The sequence below is a fragment of the Scyliorhinus canicula genome, chromosome 14, assembly GCF_902713615.1.
Source record: "Scyliorhinus canicula chromosome 14, sScyCan1.1, whole genome shotgun sequence".
Lineage (NCBI taxonomy): Eukaryota > Metazoa > Chordata > Chondrichthyes > Carcharhiniformes > Scyliorhinidae > Scyliorhinus > Scyliorhinus canicula.
This window is the reverse complement of record NC_052159.1, coordinates 11,813,813-11,835,948: the sequence shown is the minus strand read 5'-3', so window position 1 is coordinate 11,835,948 and position 22,136 is coordinate 11,813,813. Positions and strand designations below refer to the sequence as shown.

General features: G+C 45.6%; 1 protein-coding gene across 2 annotated transcripts in view; it reads right to left on the bottom strand.

The window, feature by feature from the left end:
- LOC119977126 (pseudouridine 5'-phosphatase) overlaps positions 1-22,136 on the bottom strand; it is a 45,572-nt gene that overhangs the window by 7,589 nt on the left and 15,847 nt on the right. The window contains exon 4 of one of the 2 annotated variants that reach the window (XM_038817747.1): positions 20,091-20,184. The exons of the other annotated variant lie outside the window; for it this stretch is intronic. Within the exon in view, the coding sequence (XP_038673675.1) occupies positions 20,140-20,184 (45 nt within the window). The 3' untranslated portion in view covers positions 20,091-20,139. The remainder of the gene's footprint in view (positions 1-20,090; positions 20,185-22,136) is intronic. 2 annotated transcript variants of the gene reach the window in all.

Sequence of the window (22,136 nt, the reverse complement as noted above, 5' to 3'; positions counted from 1 at the left end):
TGGTGGTGGGAAGATTTGGTAGTGGTGTATGGCAGGGGAGAGGAGGTGGGGGAAGGGTTGGACAGTGTTGTATGACAGGGGAAGGGTTAGGCAGTGGTGTATGGCGGAGGTGACGGTGGGTAAGATTTGGGTTGTGTTGTGAGCCGGGGGAGATGGTAAGGGAAGATTTGGGTAGTGTTGTGTGGCTCGGGAGGTGGGAGGGGGAAGAATTGGATAGTGGTGTAAGGCAGGCGAAGGGTTGGGTAGTGGTGTACGGTGGAGGAGGAAGATTTGGGCAGTGGTGTAAAGCGGGGGAAGGATTGAGTAGGAGGTGGTGGGGGAAGGGTTGGGCAGTGGTGTATGATGGGGGGTGGGGAAAGGATTGGGTCGTGGTATATGGCAGATGGGAGTTGGTGGGGGAAGGGTTGAGTTGAGAAAGGCTGCAGATGTTTTTTTGTGGACTGGCATCTTCCGACCTGAAAGGCTAAATCCGTTTCATGTGGAAAATCACCATGGTTCGCCTGAAAAAGAAAATCCACTCACTAATCTGCAGAGGGAAAGTTACTTTCACGAGCTGAAAACCAAAACAAATTGCTTGTGTGCACTTAACATCTCTCTGATACAGTGGAACCTTTATTAGCCACCAGAATGGAAGACACCCAAAGCCAGGCTGTTTGGCTGATAATTAAAACCCAGCCAGTTTACTGAGTCTGATAGATTATAACTGGTCTACTTAAATCCTTAATGTGCAGAGAGAATCCATGTTGTTCATCTGAAAATACGCTCTCCGAAAGCTGCTGGCAGCCTGGCTGCTGCTGGCTTCCTCGCCTGAATCTCTGCCCACTGCTGCTCACCTGACCCTGAAGATAAATCCCAAAGTGGTGTCCAAATTAAATCCTACCAAGCTCTGGACATCGAGACAACAACCACTCATTCTGCCGGATCAAGAACTCAAAGGCCGTGAAACATTGAATCAAAAAATGCTCAATTGCATTTTTTATCAAAGCTTCGTTCAGTACATTTATCCCCAGCTCACATCAGCGAGCTTTCCCTGCCATCTAGATAATTGAGTGTATTGATCCCTCTACAACAAGTTTATACTCAACCCTCCTGATAGTTCGGCACATTGCTCCCTCATCTTTCTGCGACACTTGCATACATCCCCCCAGTCCGTTCCACTTTGATTTTTCTTCTTGCATCGAATGCCCACACCTAAGCTATTTCGATGACTTGAGTCTCATTGGCACGGAGGCCGTGAGGTGCCAACGTGATCTGAACATCCGCCACTGGGGGAGGAGGGCATGGGTTCAAAGCCCAGCGGCTCATCTGTGGTGTCATGCAGTCAGATATCCATTAAAGCGGAGGGGCCTGATCGCTCTTGGGAGACGAATGACCAAAAATAAAATTACCATTTCGGAGGATTTTTAGAATGATACTGGAAAAGCAATGGTGTCTAACCTGCTGCCAAGAAACTCTCACTAAATCTGTATGTAGGTTTCCAGCAGCGCACTTAAGAGACACATGATGGGTGCTTTAGACCTGGGGCCAATGACTGCACTGAACAGTGTGGGGGAAAACTTTGCATTTTCAGATTAAAATGGTATTAGTGTTCCATTGCAACATACAGCCCTTTGTGTGGAGGCAGATGATGAGGGTATGCTTCTTAATGAATACTTTTCATCTGCCTTCACAGAAGAGGGGGAACAATGCAGACAGTGGAGAAGTATGCAGCATTAATACCATAAGACAAAGGAGCAGAATTAGGCCATTCGGCCCATCAAGTCTGCTCCGCCATTCAATCATGGCTGATATTTTTCTCATCCCCATTCTCCTGTCTTCCCCCCACAACCCCTGCTCCCCTTATTAATCAAGAACCTATCTATCGCTGTCTTAAAGACACTCAGTGATTTGGCCTCCACAGCCTTCTGCGGCAAAGAGTACCACCACACTCTGGCTAAAGAAATTCCTCCTCATCTCAGTTCTAAAGGATCGTCACTTCAGTCTGAGGAAATTTCGGAAGGTCCCCTGCTTTTTGTGCTATATATTACTTTGGACGTAAATATAGGGAGAATGACCAAGAAGGCTGCACACAACACAAAAATTGGCTGCTATGTTGATATCAGGGAGGATTACTATATACGGCTGGAAGATGTCAGTGTGAGAGAAAGGCGGTGTGAAGGATTTGAATATTTCCACGGAAAAGAACAAACGAGCAAATGTAACGGAGGATGTAAACAAATGTAAGTGAGGAAAGAGTCTAAGAAAATAACATGAAGCACTAAGACCCTATTTCCATTTATATAAATTAAAACAGCATTCATTTTTGACAACTAAATTAATGCACTTCTTTGGTCAGAAGGTAGATATCTTATGAGAGTGCGTAGGTATATTCTATAGCTATATTTAGTTTTAAATAAGATTGCTGGCAATGCACCTGTCACCTTCTGAATTATAATTATTAGACATCACGCAAGTTGCAAAAAGATAATAATTTTATGAATTATTTAAATACTGTTGCACTTTCTAATTTTAATCTCGATAAATGCTGCACCTTCTATCTGGTAACGTTAAGAACATCCTGAGCCACCAAAGTGCAAATAGTAACTGGCTAAAACAAATTGTTCCACTTTCATGTGAATGAAAATTAATTGAAATAACAAAACGGCTTGTAAAAATCAAATGTTTAATGAAAACAGGCCAAGTCATTCCCAGATGGAAAGAAAGAGGCAGAACACCAATCTGACACAGGACGAAAGCTCTGTGAAGTAATGGGAACGTGACATTTCAAACACTGGGTTGCTGATTGACCATTGATTAAAATGTGAACCGCCAGAGTTGGAGTAGGTGGACGCCATTTTGAAATGTGGGAAAAAAAATTGCCGGTAATTCAACTTAAGTCAAACAACTTTCAATGAATTAATTAATTCTGCAAGCATACCTTTAGCCATCCTCAAAGCATTCTAAAAATCTTCAAATTATTTGTTTTGAATGCTGAAACAATGATATCATCAAATACATTCTAATTCGCTTTGGCTGTAGTATCATCACAAGGATCCAACTCTCGATCAGATTTGGCACTTTCTGTTTCAGAATCATCCCTCCACAACAAATTATCTTCCTCTCTAATCACTGCATTGGATATTGCGCATTTCCTCAACCATCCACCTGTTCCATTTGTTGTGAACAATATCCTTGAAGGTTCATTGATGCACACATCTAAAAAAACCATGGACATTTGGACATTAACACCCTGGTGTACATGCAATTTGGGCGTTATTGCTTTGCAGGTGCCTCATCATCTTTTTGGTTACATGGAATTTGAATAAGTCACACACTAATCTAGATTAATCTTTCTGTAGGATCCTGGGATGGCTACTCCACACATTATCGATCCACAGTCTCACTCCATCCCCATTCATCCAACCGTTGCCATGGAAGTGCACAAATACTCCTGCGTGGATCTAAATGTTTGGGATGATCTCACATTGAAAATGACCATGGACATTAACTTAGTTCTGTCGGCCAGTATCACCATGAATCCTGTCTTCTCATGTCCTGGAGTTTTTACTAGAACCATTTTCAAACCTTTCCACTCCACAGTTCAATTGCTGGGCATATCGAAATGCATGGGCGTTTCATCCATTCTATTGATGAGACAGATTAGGTACCTGTGAGGTGACAGTGACTGCCCTTAACATCAAGGCAGTATTTGACCAAAAGTAGCATCAAGGAGCCCAGGCAAAACTGAGGTCAATGGGAATCAGGGGGGAAACTCCCCCCTGGTTGGAGTTGCACCTGGCACAAAGGAAGATGGTTGTGTTTATTGGAGGTCAATCATCTCAACTCCAGGTGTAAAAGTTATTCCTGTACTTCCTTTGTGCCCATTTATTTTGTTTTATTATTTTTAGTTTGTGGACCCATAAATGGGATTTGCCTTCACGGAGAAGACTCGAGCTGAAGAAGCCTGCTTGTCAAGACATTGTGTTCCCTAGTTTTATGGCCAGATTCTTTGGAGCTGAGTGAATGTTATGAACCAGTTTTGGAAGAAGTTGGTTTGATTGGCTAACTGGCAAGCTGTGGGTTGGCGAGGAACAGTGTTCTACCTGACAACAGTTTCTGCGGGGTGCTTTCTGAGAGAACTGGGCAGGAGTGATGAGACCTTGGAAGAAGAAGGAACAGTCTATCACTCACTCTCTTGCTTGCTGAAGTGACCAAACTGCTTTATTGTTCTGAAATCAGTTGAGTGCGTGGCACATCTTTGCTGTAAACCTGAAATGATCCTGAATCTACAGAAAAAGTAGACAATCTTGCCAGAGAAAACTATTTCAAGCCCAGAAGGAAGAAGTACCAAAATGAAAACCGTAACTTCAGAAAGATATTAACTGTAAGCCATCCTTTATTTTCTTAATATCTTCTTTACCTTTCAACCACCAAGACCAGGGTGTTGTGACACAGGACATCACTGCAGGAGTTCTTCAGGAAAATGTCCGAGGCCCAACCATCGTCAGCTGCTTCATCAATTACCTTTGCTTTCTAAAAAGGTCAGGAGTGACGATGTTTAGCACTACTCCTACTCCTCAGATACTGAAGCATCCATGTTTATGTGCAACAAGCCATGGACAATGTTCAGGCTTGGGCTGATAGGTCGCAAGTCACATTCGCACCACATTACTGCTAGGCAACAAGCAGCTGCAACAAGATTATGAGGAGAGGTTAAGTAGATTGGGACTGTACTCGTTGGGATTTAGAAGGATGCGGGAGGGGGGATTTTATAGAAACATATAAAATTATGAAGGGAATAGATAGGATCGATGCGGGCAGGTTGGTTCCACTGGCGGGTGACAGCAGAACTAGGGGGCATAGCCTCAAAATAAGGGGAAGTAGATTTAGGGCTGAGTTTAGGAGGAACTTCTTCACCCAAAGGGTTGTGAATCTATGGAATGCCCTGCCCAGTGACACGGTTGAGGCTCCTTCATTAAATGTTTTCAAGATAAAGATAATAGTTTTTTGAAGAATAAAGGGATTAAGGGTTATGGTGTTCGGGCCGGAAAGTGGAGCTGAGTCCACAAAAGATCAGCCATGATCTCATTGAATGGTGGAGCAGGCTCGAGGGGCCAGATGGCCTACTCCTGCTCCTAGTTCTTATGTTCTTAAAAGAGAGAATTTAACTATCCTCCTTTGACATCCAATGGCATTACCATCACTAAATTCCAGAATATCAACATTCCTGGGGTCCATTGATCAGAAACTGAACTGGACCAGCCATATAAATACTGTGGCTTGAGGAGCAAAGAAAATTACAGCACAAGAACAGGCCCTTCGGCCCTCCCAGCCTGCGCCGATCCAGATCCTTTATCTAAACCTGTCGCCTATTTTCCAAGAATCTACTTCCCTCTGTTCCCCGTCCGTTCATATACCTGTCTAGATGCATCTTAAATGATGCTATCGTGCCCGCCTCTACCACCTCCACTGGCAAAGCGTTCCAGGCACCCACCACCCTCTGCGTAAAAAACATTCCACGCACATCTCCCTTAAACTTTTCCCCTCTCACCTTGAAATCGTGACCCCTTGTAATTGACACCCCCAATCTTGGAAAAAGCTTGTTGCTATCCACCCTGTCCATATCTCTCATAATTTTGTAGACCTCAATCAGGACCCCCTCAACCTCCGTCTTTCCAATGAAAACAACCCTAATCTACTCAACCTTTCTTCATAGCTAGCACCCTCCATACCAGGCAACATCCTGGTGAACCTCCTCTGCACCCTCTCTAAAGCATCCACATCCTTCTGGTAATGTGGCGACCAGAACTATACGCAGTATTCCAAATGTGGCTTAACCAAAGTCCTATACAACTGTAACATGACCTGCCGACTCTTGTACTCAATACCCGTCCAATGAAGGCAAGCATGCTGTATGTCTTCTTTTTTTTAAAATAATTTTTATTGAGATTTTTGAAAAATGTATAACAACAGAACAATAATAATAATAACAATAATAAACACCCCCCGGCACCCATAACAACACATATAATGAACCTACCCACCCCCCCCAAACCCAATAAACAACAAAATAAATTAACAATAAATTAAATTAATATAAACAATGCCCCCCTGAAACCCCCCCCCCCCCCTTTTCCCCCCCTCCCCCCGGGTTGCTGCTGCCGCTGGCCTAGTTCCCTATCTTCGAGCCAGAAAGTCGAGGAAAGGCTGCCACCGCCTAAAGAACCCTTGTACCGACCCCCTCAGGGCGAATTTGACCTTCTCCAGTTTAATAAATCCCGCCATGTCATTGATCCAGGTCTCCACGCTTGGGGGTCTTGCATCTTTTCATTGCAACAAGATCATCCGCCGGGCTACTAGGGACGCAAAGGCCAAAACACCGGCCTCTTTCGCCTCCTGCACGCCCGGCTCCACCCCAACCCCAAATATCGCGAATCCCCAGCCTGGCTTGACCCTGGACCCTACCACCCTCGACACCGTCCTCGCCACCCCCTGCCAGAATTCCCCCAGTGCCGGGCATGCCCAAAACATATGGGCATGGTTCGCTGGGCTCCCCGAATACCTAATGCACCTGTCCTCACCCCCAAAAAACCTGCTCATCCTCGTTCCGGACATATGAGCCCTGTGCAGTACCTTTAACTGGATGAGGCTAAGCCTCGCTCATGAAGAGGAGGAGTTCACCCTCTCCAGGGCGTCCGCCCATGTCCCCTCCTCAATCTGCTCCCCCAGCTCCACTTCCCACTTAGCCTTAAGCTCCTCTACCGACGCCTCCTCCACCTCCTGCATCACCTGGTAGATGTCAGACACCTTCCCATCCCCGACCCACACCCCCGAGAGCACCCTATCCCTTACCCCCCGCGGGGGCAGCGAAGGGATGCTGTATGCCTTCTTGACCACTCTATCGACCTGCGTTACCACCTTCAGGGTACAATGGACCTGAACTCCCAGATCTCTCTGTACATCAATTTTCCCCAGACTCTTCCATTGATCGTATAGTCCGCTCTTGAATTAGATCTTCCAAAATGCATCACCTCGCATTTGCCTGGATTGAACTCCACCTGCCATTTCTCTGCCCAACTGTCCAATCAATCTATATTTTGCTGTATTCTCGGACAGTCCTCCTCGCTATCTGCAACTCCACCAATCTTAGTATCATCTGCAAACTTGCTAATCAAACCACCGATACCTTCGTCCAGATCATTTATGTATAACACAAACAACAGTGGTCCGAGCATGGATCCCTGTGGAACACCACTAGTCACCCTTCTCCATTTTGAGATACTCCCTTCCACCACTACTCTCTGTCTCCTGTTGCCCAGCCAGCTCTTTGTCCATCTAGCTAGTACACCCTGAACCCCATACAACTTCACTTTTTCCATCAACCTGCCATGGAAAACTTTATCAAACGCCTTACTGAAGTCCATGTATATGACATCTACAGCCCTTCCCTCATCAATTAACTTTGTCACTTCCTCAAAGAATCCTATTAGGTTTGTAAGACAGGACCTTCCCTGCACAAAACCATGCTGCCTATCATTGATAAGTCTATTTTCATCCAAATGTGAATAGATCCTATCCCTCAGTATCTTCTCCAACAGTTTGCCTACCACTGACGTCAAGCTCACAGGTCTATAATTCCCTGGATTATCCCTGCTACCCCTCTTACATAAAGGGACAACATTAGCAATTCTCCAGTCCTCCGGGACCTCACCCGTGCTCAAGGATGCTGCAAAGATATCTGTTAACGCCCCAGCTATTTCATCCCTCGCTTCCCTCAGTAATCTAGGATAGATCCCATCCGGACCTGGGGACTTGTCCACCTTAATGCCTTTTCAAATACCCAAACTTCCCCCTTCCTTATGCCGACTTGACCTAGAGTCTTTAAACATCCATCCCTAGCCTCAACATCTGTCATGTCCCTCTCCTTGGTGAATACCGATGCAAAGTACTCATTGAATCTCACCCATTTTCTGACTCCACGCATAAATTCCCTCTTTTGTCTTTGAGTGGGCCAAACCTTTCTCTAGTTACCCTCTTGCTCCCTATATGCGAATAAAAGGCTTTGGGATATTCCTTAACCCTGTTAGCCAAAGATATTTCATGACCCCTTTTAGCCCTCTTTATTGCGCGTTTGAGATCTGTTCTACTTTCCTGATATTACTCCAAAGCTTCATCAGTTTTAAGTTGCCTAGATCTTATGTATGCAGGTCAGAGACTGGGAATTCTACAGCAAGTAACTCACCTCCTGACTCCCCAAAGCCTGTCCGGGATCTACAAGGCACATGTATAGATTTAGAGTAGTTTTTTTGTCCTTGCTGGCTTGATGAGCCGAGAGGCTTCTTCTGTACTGCATGATTCTATGGTAAAGTCAGGAGTGTGATGGAATGTTCTCCACTTGCCTGGATGAGTGCAGTTCCAACAACACTCACGCTGCACACCATTCAGGGAAAAGTAGCCGGCACCCTATCCACCACTTTTTCAACACTGACTCCGTCCACCACCGACGGAAAGTAGGAGCAGTGTGTACAAGATGCACTGCAGGAACTCACAACAGCTTCAACGGTACCTTTCAATCCTGCAATCTTCACTACCCAGAAGGACAAGGGCAGCAGGTGCACTAGAACACCATGGGCTGCATGTTCTCCTCCAAGTCACACACCACCCTGGCCTGGATCTATATCGCCATTCCTTCACTGTCGTTGGGTCAAAACAGGGCCTGAAATGCTGCCTCACCTCTAACAGAGTTGCCGTATTCTTGACGTGATGGATTCTCCTTTAGCTTCAACAGATGAGTGCTCAACAAAAAAAGACCACTTTAGAGCCTCAGCTGATCTCATCTCATGTATGACATTAGGCTCAGTCTCAATTTGCACGTCCAGCTTCAAAAACGGAATATGAAGCCTGTGTTGGAGGGACGGATAGAGTCAATGGCTTTGCACCACGCTCACTCGTACTGAAGTTCTCCTTTCTTCTCCTCAAATGTTGAAATCGCTACATGACAGTGACTTCTCCATTTGGGTCCATCCCGACTCAAGAAAAGTTGGTTCTTTCCATGCACAGGCACAGGGGCTGGATTTTTGATAGTCTTTGTATCCAAATTTGGTACGTCCTGTGGAGCAGGTTGCAAGCTCAGCTGCATTTGGTTTGCGGGAATAATTCATGTGGGCCACATGACTGACCCAGCAAAGCTCCACTCTGTTGAGCATGCTTTCAATGTGAAATATTTGGCAATTTACAAGGCCCGGTGCAGAGGAACATAGGCCCCCACCTGGAATGAGCCCGCTCGCCGCTCGGTTGCCCCCCGATCGCCACCGTGGAGGCCACCCCCCCAACGAATTGGCTCACCCCCCCCCACCATGACGGCCCCCGCAGCCAGAACGCCGAGGTCCCGCCGGGTAGGACCATACGTAACCCACGCCGGCGGGACCCGGACTCGGCCCAGGGAGCGCGGAGAATCGCTGGGGGTGCCGCTTTCAACGGCCCCCGACCGGTGCCGCCGCGATTGCCGTCGATTCTATGGGCGGCGGAGAATCGGCTGCCCGGCGTCGGAGCGGCGTGGCGGGATTCGCGCGTCCCCCCTGCGATTCTCTGACCTGCCGCAGGATCGGAGAATCCCGGCCCATATTGACCGATACCATACAGAATCCTCACTGTAATTCTAGGTACACAGAGTCAATGAAGTTGACTGACGAGCTGATTAAGAATAACCCTTGCGAGAATTTTTCCTGCTGTTGAAAAAGTGACATTCCAGGATAAAAGTCTCAGAACCCACACTAAAAGATTTCACCTGAGGAAGGAGCAGTGCTCCGAAAGCTAGTGTTTGAAACAAACATGTTGGACTTTAACCTGGTGTCGTAAGACTTCTTACCAAAATATCTGGCAGCCAGTGAACTGGTCGTATTTGTTGGCTGGGTACCAGATAGGCCATGTGGAAGCTTGTAGGCGGCTACGCAAGGCAGAGATATACTGAAAGGGAACACTGAAATCTTGGAAGTGGATCCTTGGTAAAGGTCTCTTGAGAGGAAACATTGCGTGGGAGAAGAGTTCTAAGACATGTTTTTCAAGAGTGGAGTTTGGAAACACTTGTGTGGAAGTCAGAGTTCCAGGGAGACCAGTTCGCTCACAGTGTGACAAACATCTGGGGGGATTTTTGATGAGAAATTCACAAAGGGTGTATTGGGTGACATCAGCCACTTTTTCAGAGTGTGGTGAGTCAGACCACAGTTGGCCTGTTGGTTTACAAGGACTGTGTACTTACCCAGACCATTATAGTATAAGATATATTTTGTGCAACTTGTGTTATCTTTAAAAATCTGTGTATATCTGTGAAGATATGGGTGAGATGAAGGAGTATTGTACTGTAGTCCAAATTTTCATATTTAATAAATCTTTCATTCTTTTGTTAAACATTATTGGCAATCCATAATCTCAAAACAAAAAAACAGAAGTTATAGTCTAAAAGCAAATTTCTGCGGATGCTGGAATCTGAAACAAAAGAGAAAATGCTGGAAAATTTCAGCAGGTCTGGTAGCATCTGTAGGGAGAGAACAGAGCTAACGTTTTGAGTCCAGACGACCCTTTGTCAAAGCTAAAGACAGAGAAAGTGGGAAATATTTATACTGTGGAGTGAGAATGAAAGATGAGTCATAGCCACAGAAACCCAGGGAAACCGGGTGCTAATAGCCACAGAAACCAAGGGGAAAGAGTGTTAATGGCAGTTCCCAGAGAGAGCAAAAGGTGTGAGAGGCCAAACTGCAGAGAAGCTAACATCAGAGGGTGAAATGTGACAGATATAGATGCAGGGGGAGGGGAAGGTGGAAGCAAAGGAGAGAAAAGGTAATGAAAGGTGGATAAGATGGGGGGGGGGGGGGGGGGGGCGAATATAAATAAAGACAAGAGAGAAGGAAGTGGCAAAACACAGTTAAAATGAAATGGGATGAAAACAAATGGGTCGAGGTGGGGTAGAGTTAATCATCTAAAGTTGTTGAATTTGATGTTGAGACTGGAAGGCTGTAGTGTGCCTAACCGGAAGATGAGAAGTTGTTCCTCCAGTTTGCGTTGAGTTTCACTGGAACATTGCAACACGCCAAGGACATGTGGGCATAGGAGCAGGTCTTGTGTTAAAATGGCAAGCAACGGGAAGGTCAGGGTCCTGAATGTACAGAGACCGAAGGTGCCCAGCAAAGCGATCACCCAGTCTGCGTTTGGTCTCTCCGATATAGAGGAGACCACATTGGGAGCAGCGAATGCAATAGACCAAATTGGACGAGGTGCAAGTGAAACGCTGCTTAACCTGGAATGTGTGTTTTGGGCCTGAAATGTCAAGCATGGAAGAGGTAAAGGGGCAGGTGTTACACCTTCTGCGATTGCATGGGAAGGTCCCATGGGTGATGGGAGAGGTGTTGAGTATGGTGGAGTTATGGTCTATTGTGCCAGGGTTCCAATCTTGGGCCTGACTGTCCAATAGTAGCATCTGTTGGCACCGTACCACTTGCTGTTGTACTGGAGGGTCAGCTAGGATTCTGTGCTCAAGTCTCATAAGTGCTGCCAACAGAGCCAGGGTTGACAGCGGATCATCTCATTTTGGAGCAGATAAGGCCCCAGTCAGTGAAACCACTTTTCCCTTGACCTCTGCTGACTTCCATTTTGCCGGGGCTCCTTAGTGCAAAACCTGGTTGAATACTGCATTATTGTTGAGGGCAGTTTCTATAATCCTGTCAGGCAGTCAGCCTTAAAATATATATATTTGGCACAGAAAACAAACTGAATTGCAGAATGTGATCCCAAAACAATAATAAAAACCTTGGACTCCAAAGTAATAAAAAATAAATTAACTTACTTAGTCCTCATGAAGCAGCTATCTAGGCGACTGGCTTTTATTAAGGGTTGTTTTTCAGTTCTACATTATTCCTTGAGATGTCACATCTTTCTTGGGGCTGTGTTAGTTTTGGTTTGCAAGCTGTTTGGCAGCTTTACTGAGTTACTGGGTTTTGTAGGTTGATGTGTATGCTTTCAATAGTTTGAGGTGTAATCTAATAGAGGTATTTAAAATGATAAAAGGATTCAATAACATAGATGCAGAGAAGCTATTTTCTCTGGTGAGAAAAGAGCAGATAGTTAGATTGAGGCCGTTTAACAGTGAAATTAAGAAGCAAATCTTCACACAAAGGGGACTGGAAACCTGAAACACTCCATCCCCAAAGAAAAAAATAGATGTTAGGTCAAGTGAAATTTTCAAGGTTGAGGTAGATAGGTTTTTGTTAGCTTAGGGGTGTCAAGCAATAGAGTGGAGTAAAGGCGGGTAAACTGACTTGAGGGACAAACCAGCCATGATCTATGCGAATGACAGAACACACTGGAGGGGTTGAATGGCTTCATTCTCTTCCTAATGTTCCTATAAAGCCACAATTAAAGATGTGAAATTTAACATGCAGCCTGTTCAGCATATATCTGTATTTAAACAGAGCTCGTGGACCCCAGCGTCTCACAGCATCAGTAGAGGTTTAATCTCTCAGTCAGTATATCCCAGCTCTTTGGAACCCATTTCCAAAACTACCTGACTTCAGCACTTCCATCTATCTATACCAAAACCCTCTCATGATTTCAGCTTCCCAGCTGCAGTCCTTTGCTGTTTCTTCTGCATCCTCCTCTATCCTTGGAGCACGTTCTGCAACATCCTTCTACATGCAATTTTTGTCTGCCACAGAAATGTGTCATTTTTGCCACTTTTAATTTAAAATAAACCAAAATCCAGCATAATTTCTCCCACTCAAAGTAAAACTAGGTGATCTGAACCAAGAGAGAGAGAGGGGGGGATGGTAATGTTTTTTTATGAACTGTGCCAAGAGGCAGAACAACAGAGAGGTTGCAGTGCCAATTTCCTGCCACTTGTTGTCATCACTGCACTATCTAATACTCTGCTGTAGCGCAGCGATGTACAACGGACAGTCCAAAGGTTGAATGCTAGCCACTGTGCACTCGTCTGCCAGGACATTCAATGGGCAGCATGGTAGCACACAGTAACCAACTGTTGCTTCACAGCTCCAGGGTCCTCGGTTCGATTCCCGGCTTGGGTCACTGTCTGTGCAGAGTCCACCCCCGCTCGGAAAATCGCGCTCGCTGTTTTTCCGGCGACTCTTCAGCCCGGATGGGCCGAGCGGCCTGACGACCCCGACGGGTTCACGCCGGCGGCAACCACACCTGGTCGCTGCTGGCGTGAATATCACATGAAAGGTGAGTTTGGGGCCTGTGGGGGGCGGAGAGGGGATTGAGCACCACGGCCATGCTCGGGAGGGGACTGGCCCGCGATCGGTGCCCACCGATCGTCGGGCCGGCGTCTCCAAGAGACGCACTCTTTCCCCTCTGCCGTCCCGCAAGATCAAGCCGCCACGTCTTGCGGGGCAGCGGAGGGGAAGACGGCAACTGCGCATGCACGGGTTGGAGCCGGCCAACCTGCGCATGTGCAGCTGACGTCACTAAGGTGCCGCCGGTCGCATCATTATCGGCACGCCGCCGCCGGCCGAGCTTCACGAAACGCCGCTCCTAGCCCCCGGGGGGGGGGAGGGGGGGAAGAATAGGGAGCGAGGAGCAGCCTCCGACGCTGTCGTGAAACACTCCGGGTTTCACGACGGCATCGGCCGTTGTGGAGAATTCCGCCCGTGCTGTTCGGTAATTTGGGCATTCTGAATTCTTCCTCCGTGTACCCATACAGGCGCCGGAATGTGGCAACTAGGGACTTTTCACAGTAACTTCATTGCAGTGTTAATGTAAGCCAATCGTGACAATAAAGATTATTCAAAAAAAATTTAAAAATTTATGTCCACACTACCAGCCGATGTGTGCTGCTAGGGTTTAAGAGGGCAAGTTTACTGTGGATAAACACCATTGAAATAATGAGATCGTTGAGACACTCCCAGAACCTGACCATTTCCTTGCAAAGTGAGAGAGAGAAAGAGAAACAAAGAGAAAAAACAAAGAAAATTAAATTTCCCTTGAGTTCAGTTGTTTCCCAGTGTGGAAGTGCACCATTAAAACTACATGCATTTCAGCCAAAGTCTCGTAATGCAACATCAATATACTTTGTGTGATACTCCTAATTCATTGCCAACAATAACTCCCAGTAGTTACCAGCACTGACACCTGGAGAGAATTGTTTGTGTTTAAAAATCCACCCTTATTTCTTCTCCCCTAGACTTTTTCCAATCTTACAGCTTGGGATGCTCTGTGCAGAGGTAACCTACCTTTGGAAGGACAGAATTCAAGTAGACGCTGCACTAAAATTTAATGTACAAATCCATCATTATCTGTTGCTTAAATCCTAGTACTAACACAACTTGATTTACCTTTGTTATGTAAATTGTAAGGAGTATCTGATAAATATATTAGTGAGAGGTTGGTGGGCTCTCCTTGTTAATCATATTGACAGGCTATCCAAGTTGCCTTGATCTCTCTGATGCCCGATGAAATTTAGCAGACTTCAGACACTTTGGACATCTATCTTCAGTTCCAAAATAACCGAGCAACATGATACATTTGTTGTAAAGTAAACCTGGAGTTATTAACCGAGTACACCATTTTCTCCCCCAGAAGGCACCAACTTGTGCTGGGGTGTGGTTCCACAAGTCACCTGTGCCTTTATGCATCAGGTTGAAACCAATACAGTCTGCATTGGCAAGCAATTCCACAAGACGGCAGTATTTTAACTGATCCTGATCCCACCTAATATGCATGCACTTCCCAGCAGTGGTCACTGGGGCAACAAGTAGGAATGGGAGCTCAGGTTAATTTTACCTTCCCAATCCTCAGCTCCCTGTGGACAGCTTTATCGTTTCTAAACTGCCTGCTCAAGGAATTAAACATCGAACCTCCTAATTTGCTTGTCTCAAATGCATACTAAATCAACAGACCCGCAGGGCTCCCATTGATGTGCTAATTAGGAAATCATCTGTTATATAGTTGAACATAGTCAGATCTAACCCCACCCAGCACTGAATCACGCTTCAGGTAATGGCCCGTAATACCCAGGCTCCCCACTGTTAAATCCCTCTCGGACGTTCCCAAGTAAGGGTTTACCCAACAATTGCCCAGAAGGGCTAACTAACCCCCTCTGGATAATTGTGAGAATGATCCGGCAAAGCAATTTGAAGCACTAACTTTGGATCGTTCTGCCAGTTTTCAGCTGGTAGTTACTCTGAAAGAGTTAGAAGGAATAAAGCACTTCTAACTTCAGTGTAACAATTTTGAAGATACAGATCAAAACCCAGACTGGGCACACTCCACATCCTGACCCAGCCCTCCCTCCCCACCCCCAACACACCCTCAGCCACCCCACCAGCATGGGAGTTCCCAGCCTCGACCCAACCACCACATGATCGATCCCCCCCCCTCCCCCTCACACCCAAGATCTGAAACCCCACCGAATACCCCACCTCCCCCTGATGTCCGAACCCCCCCACCTCATCGATGTTCGAAACCCCTACCACCCCTAAAATCTGATCACACACCCACATGTGGGGAAGGACCCCCCCCCCCCCCCCCCCCACTGATGTTTGAACCTCCATCCCATTCACTTTCCTCAGAAACTTAACTTTTCTCTTTCAATGGGACCTTTAAGCTGCCTTACGGCAGCTGGTGCTGTAAAAAGGGGGAGTGGCTTCACTCACTCCATTCCTTTTGCACTTTGCCACTGGAGCCAGGGATGCGGTTTGCTGCCCGAGTCTCTTCTGGTCCGAGTTAGGAAGGTTGGTAAGATAGGAGCCTAGAATCCGCTGCTGATTGACATTCTGAGGAAGTTACAGCCCAATATCAAATTCGGAAATGAGGCTTAAGTCTTCCTCCCTCCAACTCTTCAAGCAGCAGTGTGGGGAACCCACCAGCCACAAAGTCCTGCCCTAGCTGTTTGCTGCTTCTTCGAGACAAAGTATAACACTGAAACCATTTCTCTGAGGAAAGGTTGAGCCTTTACTCATTAGAGCTTTGAAGAACAAGAGGGGATCTTATTAAAACATATAAGATCCTGAGGGGGCTTGTGAGAGGTTAGATGCTAAGAGGATGTTCCACCTTTTGGGGAAATCTAGAACTAGGGAGCACAGTCCGTCTCACGGAGGGTTTTTAATTTTCAGGATTCAGAGCAATGGAGGCTGGGTCATTCAATGTATTCAAGGCTGAGTTAGACTTTTGATCAACAAGGGAGGCATGTGGGGAGGGGGAGTGCAGGAAAGAGGAGTTAGGAGATCACCTATGATCTCACTGAATGACTTGAAGGGCCGAATGGATTTTCCTGCTCCCATTTCTTGTGGCCTCCAGTTGAGATGCATGTATTGAGGCTGAATTAACCTGGAATGACCCTGACTCAAATTTATATTAGGTGCCTTTAGTATCCGAGTCATTCAACAGCTGCCCCTATGGACTCTCTGGCTGTGATTCTATCTCCCCTGAAGTAAACTGATGGGGGGAGTGGGGGGCAGTTAAAATAATGGTTACCCTCTATGATTTCAAGGAGTCCTGATGCAGGACATTCAGAGGAAGGCAAACTTTCCGTTGAAATTGCATCCTGTGTATCAATCTCTCCTCTCTCAGACCAAACCAGCCCGAATGGCATCGCAACATTGGGCGTAGTCTTGGAGAGCCTAGTATGAGTTTAATCTCACTTTACAAATCGCTCATACTTTTAGTTATTTTATAACTATAGCTTTTGATTTTCCAAGAGCAGCAACTTTAGGCCCATCAGATTTAAAATTACTTTCACTGTACCTGCACTGGATGTAATAAATAAATAAACAAACAATCTTTTTATTGTCACAAGTAGGCTTACATTAACACTGCAATGAAGTTACTGGGAAAAGCCCCTAGTCGCCACATTCCGGCGCCCTGTTCGTGAGACTGAATTTGAGAAAATTCTCTGCAGGAGCACCTAAACTAAAGCTTTATCACAGACCTGCAAAATATGCTATTTTAACTGTGTTTCTTGCACCAGGCTTCAATATTTTCTCATCCTGTTCACAAGATTAAACATAAAGAAAATGCACCATCTATTTCGAATTCCCCATCCCTGAACCGTTCTCTCTCTCTCTCATCACTTTCGTTCCTCCGTTATACGCCTCCTTTGAAGGTCGCCACTTGAAATTTTTTGTCACCCACTTCTCCTTCCCCGAATCAGCATTCATTTATCTCACACCTCTAGAAGGCTGCCTTAAGTGCAGTTTTCTATGTTGCCAATTGCAACTGATTGAGGGGAAATGGATTTCCGCTGTTATCTATTTTCAGCCAAATGGTAAACCTGTCCTTTTAGATTGCGCATTTCAAGAAATAATAGCCAGGAGAAATCCTCCTCGCAATGTTTATGAGGCCACTTACACATAGTGGCCGGAGGAACTTTACTTAGGTTATCTCACTTTATTATTATTTCTTCGGGGACAACAATAATAAGTTTTATTTGTACAGCTTTGTTAACATGGCAAGACATTCCAAGCTCCCTCAAGGAGCATCAATCTAAATTTGACACCCAGCTACGTAATGAGCTAATGGGGCAGGGCCCCAGAATGTTGGTCCATCAGGTGGATTTTAAGGAGTGTCTTAAAAGGAGGTAAAGAGGCGGAAAGGTTTAGGGAGGGGATTCTGGTGCCTTGGCCCTTGATAGTTGAATGTGTGGCTGCCAATGTTGGAGTGATTAAAATCAAGGATGCCCAATAGGGCTGTATTAGAGGAGCTCAGTTGCCTCGGGGGGTTAGTGGGCTGGAGATTAGAGATGAGGGAGGAGCGAGGCCATGAAGAGATCGGAAAACAAGGCTGTGGATTTTAAAATAGTAGAAGAGAACAAATCCTCCTAGAAAAATGAGTTTCTGTCAAAATGATTTGTATAGCTTTTTGTATCTCTGCTGAAGACTCAGTGATGTTTTTCAGCTGATGTAAAGAGAGGTAATGGGCGGCACAGTAGTCCAGTGGTGAGCACATGCTTCACAGCGCCAGGGAACTGGGTTTGATTCCTGCATTGGGTCACTGTCTGTGCGGAGTCTGCACATTCCTCCTGGTGCTCCAGTTTCCTCCCACAAGTCCCAAAAGATGTGCTTGTTAGGTGAATTGGACATTCTGAATTCTCCCTCAAAGGACCCAAACAGGCGCCGGTGTGTGGCGACTAGGGGATTTTCACAGTAACTTCATTGCAGTGTTACCGTAAGCTTACTGAAATGAAATGAAATGAAAATGAAAATCGCTTATTGTCACGAGTAGGCTTCAATGAAGTTACTGTAAAAAGCCCCTAGTCGCCACATTCAGGCGCCTGTCCGGGGAGGCTGGTACAGGAATCGAACCGTGCTGCTGGCCTGCTTGGTCTGCTTTAAAAGCCAGCGATTTAGCCTGGTGAGCTAAACCAGCCCCTACTTGTGACACTAATAAAGATTATTATAAAGAGATCGCCCTCATCAACCTAAAACTTGGAAGACATGTTGCATCCTGCACTGTTCAGCAAGAATCCACCTATTTTCTTTCAGAATCCAGAGGAAGCTGAAAGGACTGAGTCTCAACTCGTAATTATTGGCACAAAGATAGGCCTGCAGCATTGCAGGGGGTGGTTTAGCACACTGGGCTAAATCACTGGCTTTTAAAGCAGACCAAGGCAGGCCAGCAGCACGGTTCAATTCCCGGACCAGCCTCCCCGAACAGGCGCCGGAAGGTGGCGACCAGGGGCTTTTCACAGTAACTTAATTGAAGCCTACTTGTGACAATGAGCGATTTTCATTTCATTTCATTTTCATTAAAAAAGAACTTAAAAGAGCTCACGCCAGATGGAACAGCCATCAAGCATCTAAAGGCCTCGCTGTGGAGACCCCCCGCTAAGCGCCGTTCAGTAATGGTCTCTACAAATGGGGACCAGGTAGAACACTTGGGGAGTCTCCAAGGTGATCGGAGGCCCGAAGGTGGTCAGCCTCCAGGATGCCAGGCTGGTATTTTAAACTGGCGTCCAGATCCCTGTGAGCGGCACAGGAGCACAGTGGTTAGCGCCAGGGTCCCTGGTTCGATTCCCGGCTTGGGTCACTGTCTATGCGGAGTCTGCATGCTCTCCCCCTCTCTGCGTGGGTTTCCTCTCACAGTCCAATGATGTGCAGGATGGCCTGTTGGTAAAAAAGTTTGCAAAACACTGGTGGAGGCTAATAGACTGCAGTTTGACTGGGAAAGTCCCTGGGGAGTTAAAGTGCTTTGCAGCCTGCGAAGATAATTTGTTTTTCAGCTTGGGGAGAGGAGATCATTGCTCGGTGGAGCCAAAGAATGAAAAGAGACATTTTGAGAAGCTTTGGAGAGGAAGTTTTGGAGAAAGCTGTGGAGAGAAGCGTTTTTTTGGAGAAAGCTCTGGAGAGAGGCAGTTTTTGGTGAATGCTTTGGCGAGGGGAGGTGAATTCTGATCTGTCTGACGCTGAGTCCACAATTCTTGCACAGTAAGATAGATTGAGAGCTGTATGTTTATTTTCTTGTTGTTTAGTGCTGGTAGTGTTTAAGGGAAATTGTAAGCTGTTCTTTTTGGGTGTGAAGTTAAAAAGTTATTATATTCACAACAAAGTTCTGTTTTAAAAATATCCAAGCCCTATTTCTTCATGCAATCACTCTCGGAGTGAATTGGTCTTTCCGCACAGTATTACAAATAAACTAAAATATTGAGGTTTCGGTCCAGTATCCTAGCCACTGTTGGGGTCTGGTCTGGCAACACATCAAATAAGGTAAAAATACAAAACAATGTTAAATGCAAAATTAAAGACACTTGAAATGCACAGAACATTTGCAACAAGGTAGATGAATTCATGGCACAGAGTTAAACAGGTATGAGCTAATTGCTATTATAGAGACATGGCTGCAGGGTGACCAAGGCTGGGAACTGGAAGTTCAAAAAGAAAAGTAATCCAATCGTGACAAAGATTGTATTAGATCAAGGGGAGGCAGTAGTGTGGTGGTATTGTCACTGGTCTAGTAATCCAGAGACCCAGGGTAATGCTCTGGGGACCTGGGTTCGAATCCCACCAGGGCTGTTGGTAGAATTTGAATTCATTTAAAAAAAACATCTGGCATCAAAAGTCTAATTATGACCATGATTATGGTTAAAAACCCGTCTCTGCCATCCTTACCTGATCTGGCCTACATGTGACTCCAGACCCACAGCAATGTGATTGACTCTTAAACGCCCTCAGGGATGGCATTCAACAAAGAAGAGCCAAGAAACTGATAAAGAATGACAAAATAAAATGTGAGAATGAACAAGTGAGAAACATAAAAATGGACTATAAAAGCTTTGATAGGTATGTAAAAAGGAAAAGGTTAAGTGGGCCCATTTCAGACAGAGACAGGAGAATTTATAATGGGAAATAAGTAAATGACAGGGAAACTAAATAAATAATTTGTGCTCGTCTTACATACATCTGAGCTAGAAGCAAGAATAGGCCACTCAGCCCATCGAGCTTGCACCACCGTTCAATAAAATTATGGTTAATGTGATTGTAACCTCAATTCCGCATTCCCATCTACCCCCCTCCCATGATAACCTTTCACCCCCAATTCCCCCACTTGCCACCAAGAATCTATCTAACTCTAAAAAGACTCTGCTTCCATCACCTTTTGAGGAATAGAGTTCCATTGACGAGAGAGAGAGAGAAAAACCAATTGCCCCCATCTCTTTCTTGAAAGGTTGACTCCTGTTGACCGGAACCCTCGCTCCAGCCAATTGATAAGACACAACGCCTTTAACTTTGAATCAAATCACTTCTTTATTGAAACAATATAAAAACTCCCAATGCTTATCAAGACTATGAGGGAGGTTCACTATATCAAAAGCATACAAATGATTCTACTTTCCTGTACAATCACTACAGCATAGTTCAAAGCACAGGTTAGACTGTTAATACTTATCTATTAACTTTTCGTGGAGACTTCACCACCAAATCACAACGACCAGGCACAAGCGGGGATCGGACTCCATCTTCAAGCTGGAGGCTTGAGAAATTATCGTGCTATTGTTCTTCCTCAGGTTTTCACATAGCTTGGTCACTTCTGTGTTGATATTTATATCTTTCATGGAACTGTGTGTCCAATAGCCTACGTGCATTCCTGCATGCAACCGATGACCACCTCCCCTTTCACCAGACAGACACAGCAAATGCTAATGCTTATGGCCCACTATATTTCGCAACAGTTTATCACCCATCCAGCTTCTTCCCAGGTGATTGTTCCCAAACCTTGTTTCCATCTCTCACCTCTGGCATCTGTTATCAGTAATGATCAATCTCACAATGGGGGGGCGGGGTGGTGTCACCAACTGTTGTCCTCTTTCCTGTCTCAGAATCTGCACTCAGCTCTTAATGTATCTTTTGTTTCTTCAGGGTCACTGTTACTTGGCCACATTTCCCAGCAGACTTAGTGTCCCTTTTACTTGGCCATATTTCCCAACAGGCTTTGAGCCAGGGCCACACCCTTTTAAAAAAAAAAGTGACCCCCAAGTTCTAGACTCTCCCACGAGGGGGAACATCCTCTCCACATCAACCCTGTCAGGACCCCTCAGGATCTTGTGTTTCAATCATGTCGCCTCTCATTCTTCTAAACTCCAGCAGATGCAAGTCCAGCCTCTCTAATCTTTCCTCTTTAAGACACACGCTTCAAAGAGGAGGATACAAAAAACCCTGCCGGAATTGGTAGAAAACCAAGGGACTAATGGGAGTGACAAACTAAAAGAAATTAATGCACGTAAAAAAGTTGGACAGGAGGAACTAATGGGACCGAATGTTGCTAAATCTCATGGACACTGATGATTTGCAGCCCTGAGTGTTGAAAGAGCTAGCTGTAGAGATGGTCAATGCATTGATGATCATCTTCCAAAAGTCTTTAGATTCAGGAATGGTTCCTGCAAATTGGAAGGTAGAAACATTAACCCATTTCTTAAGAAAGGAGAGAGAAAACGGGACCTCCAGACATGTTAGCCTGACATCAGTAGGAGGGGAAATGCTAGAATCTATTATAAAGGATGTGATGGTCAACAATAATAGTAGGATTAGGCAGAGTCAACGTGGATTCATTATCTCAGCTCCACGAAATAATTTCAGGAGTTCCTCATGGGAATATCCTCGGCCAACCACCTTCAACTGCTTCATCAATGACCTTCCCTCCATCATAAGGTCAAAAGT